This window comes from Calliopsis andreniformis, unplaced genomic scaffold (genome assembly GCF_051401765.1).
Source record: "Calliopsis andreniformis isolate RMS-2024a unplaced genomic scaffold, iyCalAndr_principal scaffold0048, whole genome shotgun sequence".
In the NCBI taxonomy this organism is placed as follows: Eukaryota; Metazoa; Arthropoda; class Insecta; order Hymenoptera; family Andrenidae; genus Calliopsis; species Calliopsis andreniformis.
The window spans coordinates 3132236-3147143 of NW_027480457.1; the positions used below are offsets into that span (position 1 = coordinate 3132236).

General features: G+C 35.9%; 1 protein-coding gene across 3 annotated transcripts in view; it reads left to right on the plus strand.

The window, feature by feature from the left end:
- Window positions 1-14908, plus strand: part of Cher (filamin A protein cher) — a 206614-nt gene that overhangs the window by 11542 nt on the left and 180164 nt on the right. For 2 of the 3 annotated variants that reach the window (XM_076391755.1, XM_076391757.1), the window contains exons 3-5: window positions 4537-4877; window positions 5997-6124; window positions 9018-9156. In XM_076391755.1, the coding sequence (XP_076247870.1) occupies window positions 4537-4877; window positions 5997-6124; window positions 9018-9156 (608 nt within the window). Of the gene's footprint in view, window positions 1-4536; window positions 4878-5996; window positions 6125-9002; window positions 9157-14908 lie in introns of all 3 variants that reach the window. The other variant, XM_076391756.1, reaches the window with a different exon arrangement.

Here is a 14908-nt window from a genome sequence, read left to right on the forward strand (position 1 = left end):
TTTGAAATTTTATATGTCATTATTTATTTTAATTTGTAAAGGGAACCATAACTCTTTTAAAAATTATTGTAAACAACGTAGAGAAACTCTATTAGAATTATTTGTAATCAGTATAACATACATTTTGCTTTATTACTCTGTAATCACTAACAGTATTTTTTGTATTCAAATTTTTTTGATAGTACATTCATATTATTATTCACACACAAAATTAAAGATCATTTAAAACGAAATTTTTAAAATCATCATGTTCTTATCTTCGATCAGTGATTTTTTAAATAAGATGCTAGGTCAATTTGTAATTATTTTTTATATTTTTCTTACAAAACATTTCGTTTTAATTTGTAATATAAATTCAAAATATTCTAATTTGTATTGGGATGATAATTTTTTTAGTATATATCTTTCAGTTATGTCTTTTTTGTTCTTATTAGTCAATTTGATGGGAGTATGATCCGGATGTTGGACAAGGTTCACAGTAAGGTACCTTATGTAGGTAATGTGATGTGATGACGGGGAAAAAATATGTACATATACCCAGTTCAGACGAATCTGGTCGTATCGATATTATTTATCTCTTTCTTACACGGGAGTCATTGAACGAGAGAGCGAGAGAGAGAGAGAGAGAGAGATAGAAAGTGTAGATGTGACCAGAATCGTTCGAGTTGACCATATTTGCCAAGGATTCTAAACAGCTTGTTTACACGATGCGATTTTGACTGATTCGGTAATTTTGCTAAATCGATAATAAGGCAGCATTCACACAATTATGTTAATATATTTTTCTCCATGCAGATTCTTCTAAATTCATATCTTTATATGTGCCTAATTTTCATATAGCGAGTCTCATATAGCGAGCCTTTGTTCCACTAGAGTTATTAATAAGTCCGTATTTATTTTCTCCATTTCATACAGACTGGTCGTACTCTCTAACAGATACAATTAATGAATAAAAAAATAAATTGACTGACTGACCCCGCTACTAGACATCGATTCAGATTTATTATTGAATCACTTCAAGATGTAACGAATACGGTTGCCGTTCTGGCCACTGACGAAACCAAATGTCAAAATGTGATTGAGTCGGTTATTTTACCGTATATATAGGCATGTAAAGTCTATATGCTACTGCACAAGACGGTAAACCAGTTGAGTTTGCAAATGACTGTTCAGAGGATTTTGTGATTTTGAGGATATACAGGATGTTTAAGAATAAGTGTCCTGGGGTAATTCTAAGCAACTTTTTCCTTAGCGAAAATTTCTTCCGAGCCTTCGTTAAGGAGTTATTATTGAAAAACATCGACCAATCAGAGAGCGCCTATAGCGGACGGACGGCTGTCCGGTAACAGGACACAGGCTACGCGTAGCGTTCACTACTTGCTGTGCTCGAGTCTTGTACAAGAAACTCAAGATCTCTATGTTATTGCTCAATTTCTCTTAAACTAATAGATGGAAAATTATGAAAAAAATCAGGAGCACGTTAGCTATCGCGACACATATTATAGAATTCTTTCAGATTTTCAAATTAATTATCGAAGTTGTGAAAAATAAAAAACGAGGAAAAAGAATTTAAAAATGCCGGTTTAGTAAAGTAATGCCCTAGTAAAAAAAAATAAAAAGCATTGTACGTTATTTTACTGTGTATTAAAACATTGAAAACTGTACAAGAATACTTATTTCATAATGAATGAACGAAAATTGGACGTATTAGTTGCTGTAATCGGTAAAAAGTACGGAAACGTTAATGTTTATTTTTTTAATTTTGACGGACCAAGGCAAAAAATGTTTAAATGAATTGAAATTAATAATATGACTCTAGTAATACGAGTAATTACTATCGGTAAAACTCACCCATTCGGAGAGGAATTCACCTGCTGCTTGAACACTTGCTCCATTGGGTCACTGTGCCGATCCCGATCATTGGGGGATGACGCTCAGGTAAACGCGACGCGACCCTTGCGGCCTTCAGTCTCGGGTACCGATGGCTCCTTCGAACTTGCAGGGCAATACCTGTGATCATAAACGGCCACATCTGCGAGACAATCGTTACGGTCTCCTACACTAATTCGATATGCCTTTGCTTTTCCCCATGAATTTGCTTGCGACTTTTTCGACCCGAAGAAAAGACTACCAACTTCACTACAAAAATGAACCGAGGAAGATCCAACTTTGTTGCTGTTAACTAACAAATCAAATTCGGGTATTTCGGCGAAGCTACACCCCGAGAAGTCGTGTTGGAGGGATGCGAGGGCACGAGGAGAGAGACTTCGGAAAAAATAGCCAGTATCGATCGTAATTTCGCCGCTGAACTGTGTAACATCTTGTTTTTATTTACGGAATGCCGCAAAACGTTTCAAAATAGTCGGTTGTCGATCATTAAATGTTCAAGTGTTCGTTTAGTGAAATCATCAGTGTTAGTGACCGCGAAGTGTTGAAAATTCAAGGAGGTCTTCTTGTGGTCTTGTATACCTGCGATCAGCGCTATCTGAACGTCATCCCCCAATGATCGGGATCGGCACAGTGACCCAATGGAGCAAGTGTTCAAGCAGCAGGTGAATTCCTCTCCAAATGGGTGAGTTTTACCGATAGTAATTACTCGTATTACTAGAGTCATGTCATTAATCTCAATTCATTTAAACATTTTTTGCCTTGTCCGTCATAATTAAAAAGATAAAAATCAATGTTTCCGTACTTTTTACCGATTACAGCAACTAATACTTCCAATTTTTGTTCATTCATTATGAAATAAGTATTCTTGTACAGTTTTCAATGTTTTGATACACAGTAAAATAACGTACAATGTTTTTTATTTTTTTTACTAGGGAATTACTTTACTAAACCGGCATTTTTAAATTCTTTTTCCTCGTTTTTTATTTTTCACAACTTGGATAATTAATTTGAAAATCTGAAAAAATTCTATAATATGTGTCGCGATAGCTAACGTGCTCCTGATTTTTTTCATAATTTTCCATCTATTAGTTTAAGAGAAATTGAGCAATAACATAGAGATCTTGAGTTTCTTGTACAAGGCTCGAGCACAGCAAGTAGTGAACGCTACGCGTAACCTGTGTCTTGTTACCGAACAGCCGTCCGCCCGCTATAGGCGCTCTGTGATTGGTCGGTATTTTTCATTAATAATTCGTTAACGAAGGCTCGGAGGAAATTTTGGCTCAGGAAAAAGTTGCTTAGAATTATCTCAGGAATCACCCCTTCTCGGGACTTAGACTTATTCTGGGACACCCTGTATTAAGGTGGAATATTACAAGATAAAAGTGTTGATATATTTTTTGTATCTCTTATGGCTTCATTTTTATAAAGCTTTAAAGATCAAAAATGCTAGCGAAAAAGAACTTAGGGAAAAAAAACGTAGCGTAAATCAAAAGACTACTGGCAGTCAACTGTTCAAAATTGACTTACTGATAGACAGAACAGGGACCGTATACGATAGGAGTCTCATTGAAGAACTCATATCTATAAGAATCTTAACACGTGTTAAGGGCATTCCCAAATAAACACAACCTTTTCAGGAAATCGAATTCTCTAGGTCAACAGACTCTTTCAATGTGTTCGTCTCGCTGATATGCACGAGCTATTCTTTGTTTCAGAACATAGTGCTAACTTTAAGCAATTATTACTGCAAAACGAAAGCAGATCAAACATTATGTTATTGGACATTTTGTGATTTAATTGGGTTATTCTACCACCCCTTAAAATGTTGAAACATATACATGTTACATTGTGTTTATAAGCGAACGCTGTCTTCGGTTATTACTGATTCGACAGAATGACAGAATCATTAAAAAAAACCGCATTGTTTGAACTAGCTCTACTGTCATAATTGATATGGGAAATGTCGTATGTTAACAATTAATTTCTTGACTAAAATGTTTTTAGTTACAAATGACGACTATAAGTTATCGAAACTTTTGATACCTGATAATTACCGAGAAGAGAAATTCATTTTAATAGCTCATAACTGTTATCCATGACGGAAATTCATTTCGGTTGCTCATAGCACTTATGAATGAAAACAATTTATTTTGGATACTCATAATAAAATCAATCGTGAAAAATCGTGAAACATGAACTACAATATAACTGAAATGAAATTTTCTCCATCGGTATAATATTAGGTGTAACTGAAGTAAATTTCCGTTTCCAACGAAAACAAATTTAAGTCATAAGTAATAATTATTGTGTAACTAAAAAATATAGAAAGCGATAATTTTTAATTATTTCTTTTTTCGAAACGATTGCTTAGGACTTTACTATTATTACCCTCCATTGAAATAACAAACATTTTTTGATTAATGATCTTTTTCGTAATAGTTTTTAGGGTAATTGCTATTTTCGATTATTGGTATTTAGTAATAACTCCATTATTTTAGATTAAATAAACAATTTTCACCTAAAGAACGCAGCAATCAAAGTTGCTCATAGTATCTCTTTTGTAACATTTATTGTGTTTATAAAGTCTATTGTATAATTTTATGATTGTCTTTATTCACGTTAACGTATAATGTCAATGTTTCACAGATTCTTCAGATATTGTAGATTGCAAATTGAAATTAATTCTTGGTTTAATATGGACGTTGATCCTTCATTATTCAATTTCAATGCCAATGTGGGATGTAGAGGACGATGATAAACAGGCAACTCCAAAGCAAAGATTATTGCATTGGATTCAATCGAAATTACCAGACTTATCAATTACTAATTTCACGTCTCATTGGAACGATGGTCGTGCTGTTGGTGCACTTGTAAATGCTGTTGCTCCAGGTCTTTGTCCAGACTGGAAAGATTGGAATCCTAATAATGCATTACAAAATGCTTCTGAAGCGATGGGATTAGCTGATGATTGGCTTGACGTATCACAGGTATGAATACTTCAGTATAAGGCATCCTAAAGGTGATAGAAATGTTTGTTAATTTGAGACTAGTTTAAGATTTTAATACAACTTTGTATGTACAATGTAGTTATTGCATTGTAATAATACATCTATACCTGAGAGTCAAATTAACGGAAATCCATGTTTTTCAAAATTAACTTTTTTACAGAATCTTATTGTTTTCTCTTCGTTTTATTAGAACAATAGGAATTTAGTTAAGTTAAGTTGTTTCTAGAAATTTTTAACGTAAGAATTATGCAAACATAACTAAGATAATTATACTTTTTATGAAAATATTAGTACAAATGAAAAAATCGTAAAAATGACATTTGCATTTTTTGTACAAAAAGATTGTATAGTAATTTCATGCATGGCAAGTATCTAATTTCCTTACACCCCTACCCCTTTAAGAAATGGGTAATCGCAGTTGTTTTTCGGTTTTCTTAAAAAAATAACAAAAAAAGACGTGGGTCACTTTCGTTCTCAGGTCACGTACATTTTGATAATACGGTTACAGTCAGCTTACTACAAGACACTTAATTGTAGATTATGAAAGAATCTTTAATTAATGACAGGTAACTTACTTCACTTATACTTCTTATAAGAGTTGCAAGTAAGTTTTTATTTCGTAAGAATACTACAATACGTACTGTATGACAAAAACTTTTAAAACAGCGGCCATTCAAATCAACTTTGAAGGTATCCAAAAATATGAGTACAATTTTTTGTTGGTTAAAGGAAAAGTAATTCATGTTTTGAGTTGATTTTAGTGTTAAACCTAGAAAAATATACATATCTTAAGTTGTTAAAATTTTACTCTTCAGTTGTTTCGAGAAATTTGCATTCTTTTTCCTCAAATATTGTCACTAAATTTTTACACAAACATGTTAAAGTGCCCTTTGTTGGGAATGAGAAAAAAGATAGAATTAGTACATATTCAAATTTTTCCATTTCATAAATTAAATTGCACGGAATATTTTGCTTCTGCTTCAATTGAAACAGTTGCATATTTTATATGTGTTCGAATTACAAAATATTCCTTTAGTTGTCTTTAACAACTTTTTAAACCTTAAAACTGCGATGTATGTATTATTAATATTTTTACAGCTTATTAAACCAGAGGAAATGGTTAATCCAAACATAGACGAAATGTCAATGATGACTTATCTCTCACAATATCCTAATGCAAAACTGAAACCAGGAGCACCGATCCGACCACATACTGATCAAAGCAGGTAACAGAGTATAACAAATTACTTTCTTCACATTCATCTACCATGCAAAGTACCTTGCATTTGTTACCATGCAAATGACCTTGAATAGTAGTTTTATATTATTAATCCTTGAAGGAGGGATCTAAATAAGGTAAAGCTGAACTAGACCTAACCCTGGTCTCGGGCACGGTATAAGAAGGATAGATGGTCCAAAGGTTTACTGTAGGGATGCCTGATGCAAAAGTATTGATACTAGGTATCGATATGTATCAATTTCTTTAAATATCGATACAGACAATGTATCGGCCGAAAAGTATCGATATTAACTTCGTATCGATACAATATTAATGAAAAATCATCCCTTTTTAATTTCATAAAATCAGATACGAATAAGAATACAAAGTCAGCAATTTTAATCATTAACCGTTTGAGTACCACACGGTTTTCACCAAACAGCGTTGAGAAATGCCGAGCAACGCAATAGCGCTTGTCCGAACTAACTGCGAAAAGACCCAAGTGGCGCGATAGGGCTTGTCCAAACTAACTACGAAATGACCCAATCGACGCGATAGCGCTTGTTTAAATTTGTTTGCTGGTGTCGTCTTCAAACTTAGTGTAGTTAGCAAAGTGATCCCAAACAAACAAACCTATACTTTTTTATCGAAGGCAATATCAAACCATGGAGTATTGATACACTGATATATCATTACTGTACAGTATCGATACAAAATACCGATATTTTTGAACCGATATATCGATATTTTCATCTACCGATACTGTATCGGGTATCCCTAGCCTGGACAACAACCTCCATCCTGGCCTTCCTCTTGAGCTTCTCTAGAAGGACAGCATATCTCTGGGCTCGGAAAATACCGTGAATTCGAATCGCCGCTAATTTCGGGTGACTCCGTGCCGAGCGCGCACGACGTTCCAGGGCCGTAGAGGGAACCTGAGGAACCCCGAGGCTATCTCCATCCCTCGACCGTGCAGTTTCCGGATTTAGCCACCGCATCAGCACCGGATGGTACATTATCACTTCCGCGGAGGACCAGAGGAGCCAAAATAAACGTTCTATAATTTAATTGTTCATAAAAAATACGCATTAGCTCGAAATATTCCATAGAATGTCATCGTTTGATCTTTAGACTCAGCTTTGAAAATTTCATAGAAATTTTTAGTGATCTCAAAAGTTTCCTTCTGAGTCGGTGCGGGATTATCGTGTGTTTAAGAAAATAGGGCATGTATTTAAAAATCAACGAAAATAGATTTATTATATAAAGCTTAGTATAATGTGTGTTGTTCGCGTCAACGCTTAGGTCGGACTACTTCACGACACGGTTACAGACCTTTTTCTGTCTACCCAGGACGTCCAGGTCGGGTTGTTAAATTGTGTATTGGTGGGAGTAATGGTGACAGCCCGAATCTCTTTAACTCGCAAAAAAAATGCGTCTTACAGACCTTTGGAATTTTCCGTTTGAGACCTGGTTGCAAGGATCATAAAATATCTGTTTGCTAAATATGACCATTGTCTGCGACGATGGTTAAATTCTCCGCTCTGCTGTCCAGAGGTACTCTCACAGCCGGTATCGACATCGAAAAGATGGCTTGTGAATCGTGCTGCTTGCCTGCTGGTGACTTGGCCCCAAGCGTTTCAAATTTCTTTTTGAAGCTGTCTGTAGCGGTCTAAAGCGCTGAGCTTCGTGCTTTAACGATGATTTTCGGGACAAATTTTCACGACACCTCTTGTGGGACACGAATAATGCACGCGGCTCGTGCGCTATTATGTGTGTAGTGGAGAAGCAAATCCTCAATAACTCGCGTGCCAAGTCTCGGCATAATGGGCTTCCTGATTAGGCACCGCTTGGTGCATACCAGCCTAACTAAATTTGGCACTTTTTGACTCGGTTTTATCTATAACCTGGCAGAAAGCTCTACCGAGACAGAAACATACGTTTCCTCCTTATATTAGAAGATTTTATGCCTGGAAAGGGCTCATTTGATAGAGGAAGGTTCATGGAGGCTGCTGTAGTCATGATTTCGCTCAGAATAGTCTCTAAATTACATAGAAATGTTTCGATTCTATGGCTATGAATTGTCCATTTTTGTTCTTTGATCTCTGATTGCTAGTTTGGTATATTAGTATGTTATATGTGAGCCATCATTATTACAAAATGGAGGTACATCAGACATTGTGTCACAAAACATTTTGTGTTCTACTTCAGCTTCCCTACCACCCTTTAACCCTTATACTGTGCTCGAGTCAATATATCTCGAAACGTAATTTAGACTGATCTTTAGCAAAAAAATTGAATTTGCATAAAGTTCATTATTTTTTAGTAAAAATGGTTAAAAAATAAATCTCCATATGAAACTGTATATAATGGTACCTGTTCTGTCAAAAGCAACAAAGTGTTATACTAATATGGTATAATTATTTATACAACGTACGACGATTAAAACATTACCACGTGCATTCTTTACATACTAATACATATACAGCGTGTTTCGTACTTTTTCGGTCAAACTGTAGAAGTATAATCTACAAATGAAAATATGAAAAAAACAATGTTATATGAAGTTTGTATGTAACTATTTTTTAAGGAAGTTACAGTATTCTCGATAATTATTTAGTAAGACCTTGAAGTATTTTGTCAAAGTTAATATTCTGAATAATTTTTTATTCAGTCGCCCGTAATTACTATATTCTCTAATGCCGAATTTGCTATTACTCACATATTTAGATTACATTCAATGTGTGCTTATAACTTTGTAACGAAACTTTATAGACAAATTTTACACTTAATTATATTTTCCATTCAGAAGATTTCATTACAGGCAAAATTGTATTATTTTTAATACATATAAATATAAACAGGATATAAACTTTTATTTGCTATAGTAATGTGTTTTACAGAGTACGCGCTTATGGTCCTGGTATCGAACCAAGTGGTCCTGTCGTAGGATTATCAACCAACTTCACCGTGGAAACATCGCCTCCTGGCAAAGAAAATGTTAATGTTGTAGTAGAAGATGTAGATGGACAAAAACTACCTGTGAGTATAATGTGTCAATATAGACAAATTTTAAGGATGTAAAGCTATGTCTACACTAAGCAACAACGAGCAATTTTTTATAGCTGTTTTATATAGTGTTGCTGCTTGTTATCGATTTCCATTTCAATTTCCAACATCTATTTCTTGCAACACTTGGCAACACTTGAAAACGTTTTGGATCATGCAGCAACAAGAGGCGATAAAGTATTTCTCGTTATTGTTCGAGTATAAACATAGCTTTGCACTATTGTAATGTCCAAATGCGCTAGGCGAGAAGGAAGGAACAGGTTTCGAGAGGAGAGCGGCATCCTCACGAATTTAGAATAGTGGGAGTTCGTGTGGCGTACGGCAAAAGAGTGAAACCTACGACTTAGACCTGTTTAACATTAACAATTTATTCAAAACTCATTAATTAAATAATCGAACGTTAAAAGAAAAGGAAAAGGAAATCAATAGTTATTAACTAAACTTAAGCATGGTAGTGCGTGACCTAACTTATTGTTAAACATCGACTATAGACATAACTTGTAATCGATTCTTAACCTAAATGCTAGTGGAATGTTTCCTTACTACAGAATGGTTAATTAACGGTTACCACGTAAGAATATTTAATTAACGCTGTGAATTTATAATAATGATTGTTTTGGTAGTATTTCGGGTCATATTCTATAAGCGGGTATGTACAAAGTGTGGTTAGCGCGACGTGTTCCATCCATGTCAGTAATATGAGCGACGCGAGATTTGGAGAGGTTACGTGGAACATCGATCTTGATCTAACAAATTCTGAGTCGCTGTCCAATAACCCAGGAGCGGTCTCCTGATTCTTCCAGAATAAGAAAGATAATCGAATACATGAGTTAAGTATCTCTAAACGACTTTTAGTTTGTATAGAGTTCAATCGCTATAACCATTGGGACATTGTCATGAATGGAGTGGTTTGCCACTCTCATCAACGTCAAATTGCTTATCTGCACTTGTTACAACATGTATGCTCGGCTAAGTATCTACGAGATGAATTTTGGCTTACCGGAGCCTCTAGTCGCTATAGCTGCAGAGATTTTATTTCGAACGGAGCGGTCTATGGTCTTTTGCAATTATAGAATGCGTTCATCGAACTTATTACTCCGAGTTTTATAAAACTTGGACGCTCTCGCTATCAATCGCAAAAGGAACATCAGACATCTTTAATCCTCTAGGCATTGAGTCGCTAAAGCCGCCGGGACCATGCCACGAACGGAACGGTCTCTAATAACCGCTGGGAGTGTATCAGCTGCATCCGAGATAGTCAATGCGTTATTCTTGTCGTCCTTATATACTCAAAAAACTAGAGTATGCGCAGGCGCAGTAAGTCGGAGCAACTGCTATCCTATTCTAATATTTGCAATAATAACTTAGAATAATCGTAATTATAAAATATTATACAAGGTGAGAAACTGAGTACGTCTATCTTAAAATCCTATAATACGTGCAATGAAAAAGTATATAAAAGTAATAGTTGAAGGCAATTGTAACTAAATAAATATTACGAATGCAATGAAGAGGGTTACGCATGAATGGAGTAGCTATCGTAGAAAAGGAGCTTATTAGGCGAAAAAAGAGATGGTTATATATGTGGGGTAGAAACTGATGGATCACCTTAGGGCAATGGCACAGACATAGGAGGGGTTGCTACACTATGCTTTTCAGTTTGTGTTAAACCAGAAAATTTGTATACACGAATCTCGATTGACAGGACGATGTGACGACAACATAACGAAAATTTCCTCTGCTTAGGTCCTTGCAGGTTACGTCCACTTTTTTCTTGACAGAACAGTGTAGATGCCGCTTTAGGGCTGCTACACATTATCCGGTTAGCCGGTACAGATGGCTAGCTTGCCACCGTGCCAATTATTACTGTTAGTCGTCTGTTTTTACTGTTCAGAAGTGTTCTATGTTTAGTTTAATTGTTGGCAACCGTTTCCTCAAGGATGATGTTTGTTTCTGAGTCTCGTTAACTGTAAATTGCGTTTTTGCGGAAAAAGAGCCTGTACTTTTACTGTTTTCTTTAGTTAGGCACTTGCTAATCAGCGAGGTCCTAGTACTGGGATCAGTATTTTGTGACCTTTTCAATCTGAAGTCCTGCTCCAGTGTTGCACCGCCGTGTGTAACAAGAATAATTTGTGGGTAAACTTTACTTTGTCGCACACAAAATTATTGACTTTTTTAATACATTCTTACAGTATTCCACAAGTTGCGTTAGAAAATATTAGTCTTAAGTCTAGGAATTCACCCGTTAAAAAGTTATGCACATGCAAAAGCTAGTATTTTTGACATAGTTAACAGGGAACGACGACGCCATATTAGCTTACCCGAAAGGTCGGTGTAATTTCTGCTGATAATTTAGGTGGATCGCCTCAATTGGTGATGACATTAAGTCGATTTTATTACAAGCTTAGAAGTATTTATAAAATTAGAAATAATTACAAATAGATAGTTCTTTTTTAAAAGAATCTTGCTCAGACTAACTCTACATAATCTAATAGAATTTGATGAGCAGACTCTGAAAATTACAATAATAACTTTAGGCATGCATGGGATCACAGATTATACCTGTTTGAAATTACTTTATTTTACGAATTAGATGGTTCGGCATATTGCATCACGCTTCAGTATTCTGCGGATTCTTTGGATCAGAGAACTTCCACGACATCTAATCCGCGGAAAGGTAACGCCAGGGAGTTACTCAAGGTTGCTTTCGTATTACAATGAGTCTGCTCGACGAATGAATATTGAGACGATTAAAGAACTGGAAGGTTCCATTAGGGCTCGGCTCTTCAAGTTACCCACACCTGTGACCGTGACGGTCTACTCCTGTGACTACAGAGTCAAAGGAAGTCCTTGCGTCGCGAAAATTGATTTGCTTCCCATGCCTTGGATTTACGCGACCACCAAAAGTCGTTAGCGGAGGGAGATTTTCACGAAATGTTGACCGAAGTCGGATTTGCCGAAGAAGTCGAAAGGAAGCGTTCACCTCAATGTTGTCACCTAGAGATTCCGTGCATAAAGAAGGATGAGGCTTCCGCGCTCGTTAGTATTCTCCGATCTTTCCGATTTCCCCGATTGGTTCTCATGCGTCACGTCATAACGCGACCAATTTCTAACGGTGACTTATGGATCTGGATCATTAATTGAGGGGAAGCTTTGATTCGGTCTACTGCACGGGTTACGGGACGATTCCGGGTTTCTCTCGTTACCCTCACGCCAATACGATGCCTATGATCAAGCAACCATCGCTCCTCTTGCTGGTCTATAAGTCCCCCGACTGACGCAACGCGTCACGAACTGGCTATCCTCGTTTAACGCCGCCGTTGCTCGGTCTATCCTCACGTAACCGTGGCAGCTGGTACTCATCTCTTCGGGTGAGTCGTTCGCTTCGTCTCAATCTCAGAAGTGTACGCTCCCAGATATAATAGCCTCTTCCAATATTCCGGAGGCACCATTCTCACTCCTCGGGGCGAGTGATTCTATTGTTCTGCAGTCGCCCAAAAACAAAGGATCCACCGAGAGGGTTTTTCGCTGGCTCCAATACTGGGCCATTATCTCACTCCCGCTAATAATGTCATCGCTGGTTACCGGTGAGTCACTGTTGACGATTCTCATATCAATGAAACACGATCATGAGTAAGGTTATGTAGTGCACATTAAAGTACCACTCTTTCCGCGTGAAGGGATCGGCTTTATAACGCGCATTTATGTCACGTCACAACAAATATAACGTTTTTCTTAGGTCATATTTTAACAAGTTTTTTGTATACCAATGGAACCGATTAACACCGTAGCCTTTCCACGAAATTAATAAAGTCAACGCTCTAAGAAATGTTTGCATGCTCCTGTACTGACTCTGTAATTTGTTTACAGTCAGCAACCATACAAATTGGGCGAAGTAGAAATAGAAGCTAATATGGTATTAAAGTCACCTGTCAAATATGCCAAAATCATCAGGTTTTAAATGTGTAACTCTAATTTCTAATGTTAAGAGTGATATTTTTGGACTCATTTTGTTGAATACTATAAGAATATGCAAAAAATATAATAATTTTGTGTGGGCCGAACTAAAATTCAGAGCGGAAAGTGGAGCAAACAGCAGCTGAGAATGGCTTATTTGTATCGTGTCATGAAAATCGTGATTGTAGTAGACGATTGTACAACAGCATTGAAGAAAGTGTTCTTCAGAGTATAAATGACACACCTAGCATTAGTATAAGAAATCTTAGTTCTACACATAATGTTAGTACAAAAATTGCACAATAATCACATGCATCCATACTACGTTACGCGGGTACAGAATCTTCTGGAACGGGACTACGTCCCAAACATGAATTTTTGTCAGTGGTTACCTGAATGTCATACTGCAGATAAACGATTTCTATCAGCTATTTTATGGTCTGATTAGTCCAGATTTACACGAGATGGAATTTTCAATGTCTACAATACGCATTGGTAGTCGTAGGATCATTAGAATCAAATCGTAGGATCTTACTTTCTCCCAGACAACCTAAATGGAAGCAGATATTTAGAGTTTTTACATGATACGTTGTCTTCATTGCTAGAAAAAGTACCTTTAGATATCAGAACTAGAATTATTTTTCAACATGACGGTGCATCGCCATATTTCACGAGACCAGTTTTAAATTTTCTAAATTAAAAGTATTCATGCTGAATGTGTCGTGGTGGTAAGATACACTGGCCTCCAAGGTCTCCGAACATCACACCTCTGGACTTTTACTTATGAGGACATGTCAAAGAAGAAATGTATAAAGAAAATATTCACAATATTGCACAGCTAAAACAAACAATTATTCAAATGTTTGAAAAACTAAAATAATAACACGTTGTAGTTGTAAAGTAATAAACGTCGAATTTGATTTTCTTGAAAAAAAAGACTGGGATGAAAGAATTAAATAACAAATTTTTTTCCTTATTTTTTTTCGTAGAATTACTCCCTGGCCGATTATATTACAATTTTCCACGCATCCTGTATAATAATACTACTACTATGGCTCAAGTATATCATAAGTTGTTCATAACTGTTGAAATTTGCTGAACGATGGATTGTCGCAGGGTATGAAGCAGGTGGTTAAGACAGGATATAATGATAAAGGTCTTTCGAATAAAACAATGTATATGTATACTTCGCGCTCATACAATTCTAGTGTTGTAAAGAAAAAATAATTAAGCCGAAAAGTCGCCACTATACAAACTATAGAGCATTAAGTGCGGTTAGACGCAAAAGAATTCACGAGACTACTAACTGCGTACAATTTGTCATTAGCCAGTGTATTAATAATTGAATTGCTCATATACAAAGTGTTTTAGTAATAGTGGTACAACCGAACAAGGAGTGATTCCTCATGGAAAAATAAGTCGATAATGCAGTGTAAAATTTTCTCATACGAGGCTTCGTTTTTGAAAAAATTGTGTTTAAAAATTTGTCAAATACTCATATTATTTATTCATAAAGTCATTTCAATCAAATACGTAACATTGCAGCACAGTAGTTACAACGATAGTTGCATTGGTAGGAATCAGATAACAACATTTCTCATTGTTTATAAGTACAAACACGAGCAGAAATAAAAGTTCAGCATCTCGAAACGTATCTGTTAGTACAGTTCAATTTGTTGAGTACATGAATGTTTGACAAATTTTAAAATTCGATATTCTCGAAAATGAAGTCTCATACGAGAAAATTTTACACTGCGCTTTCGACTAA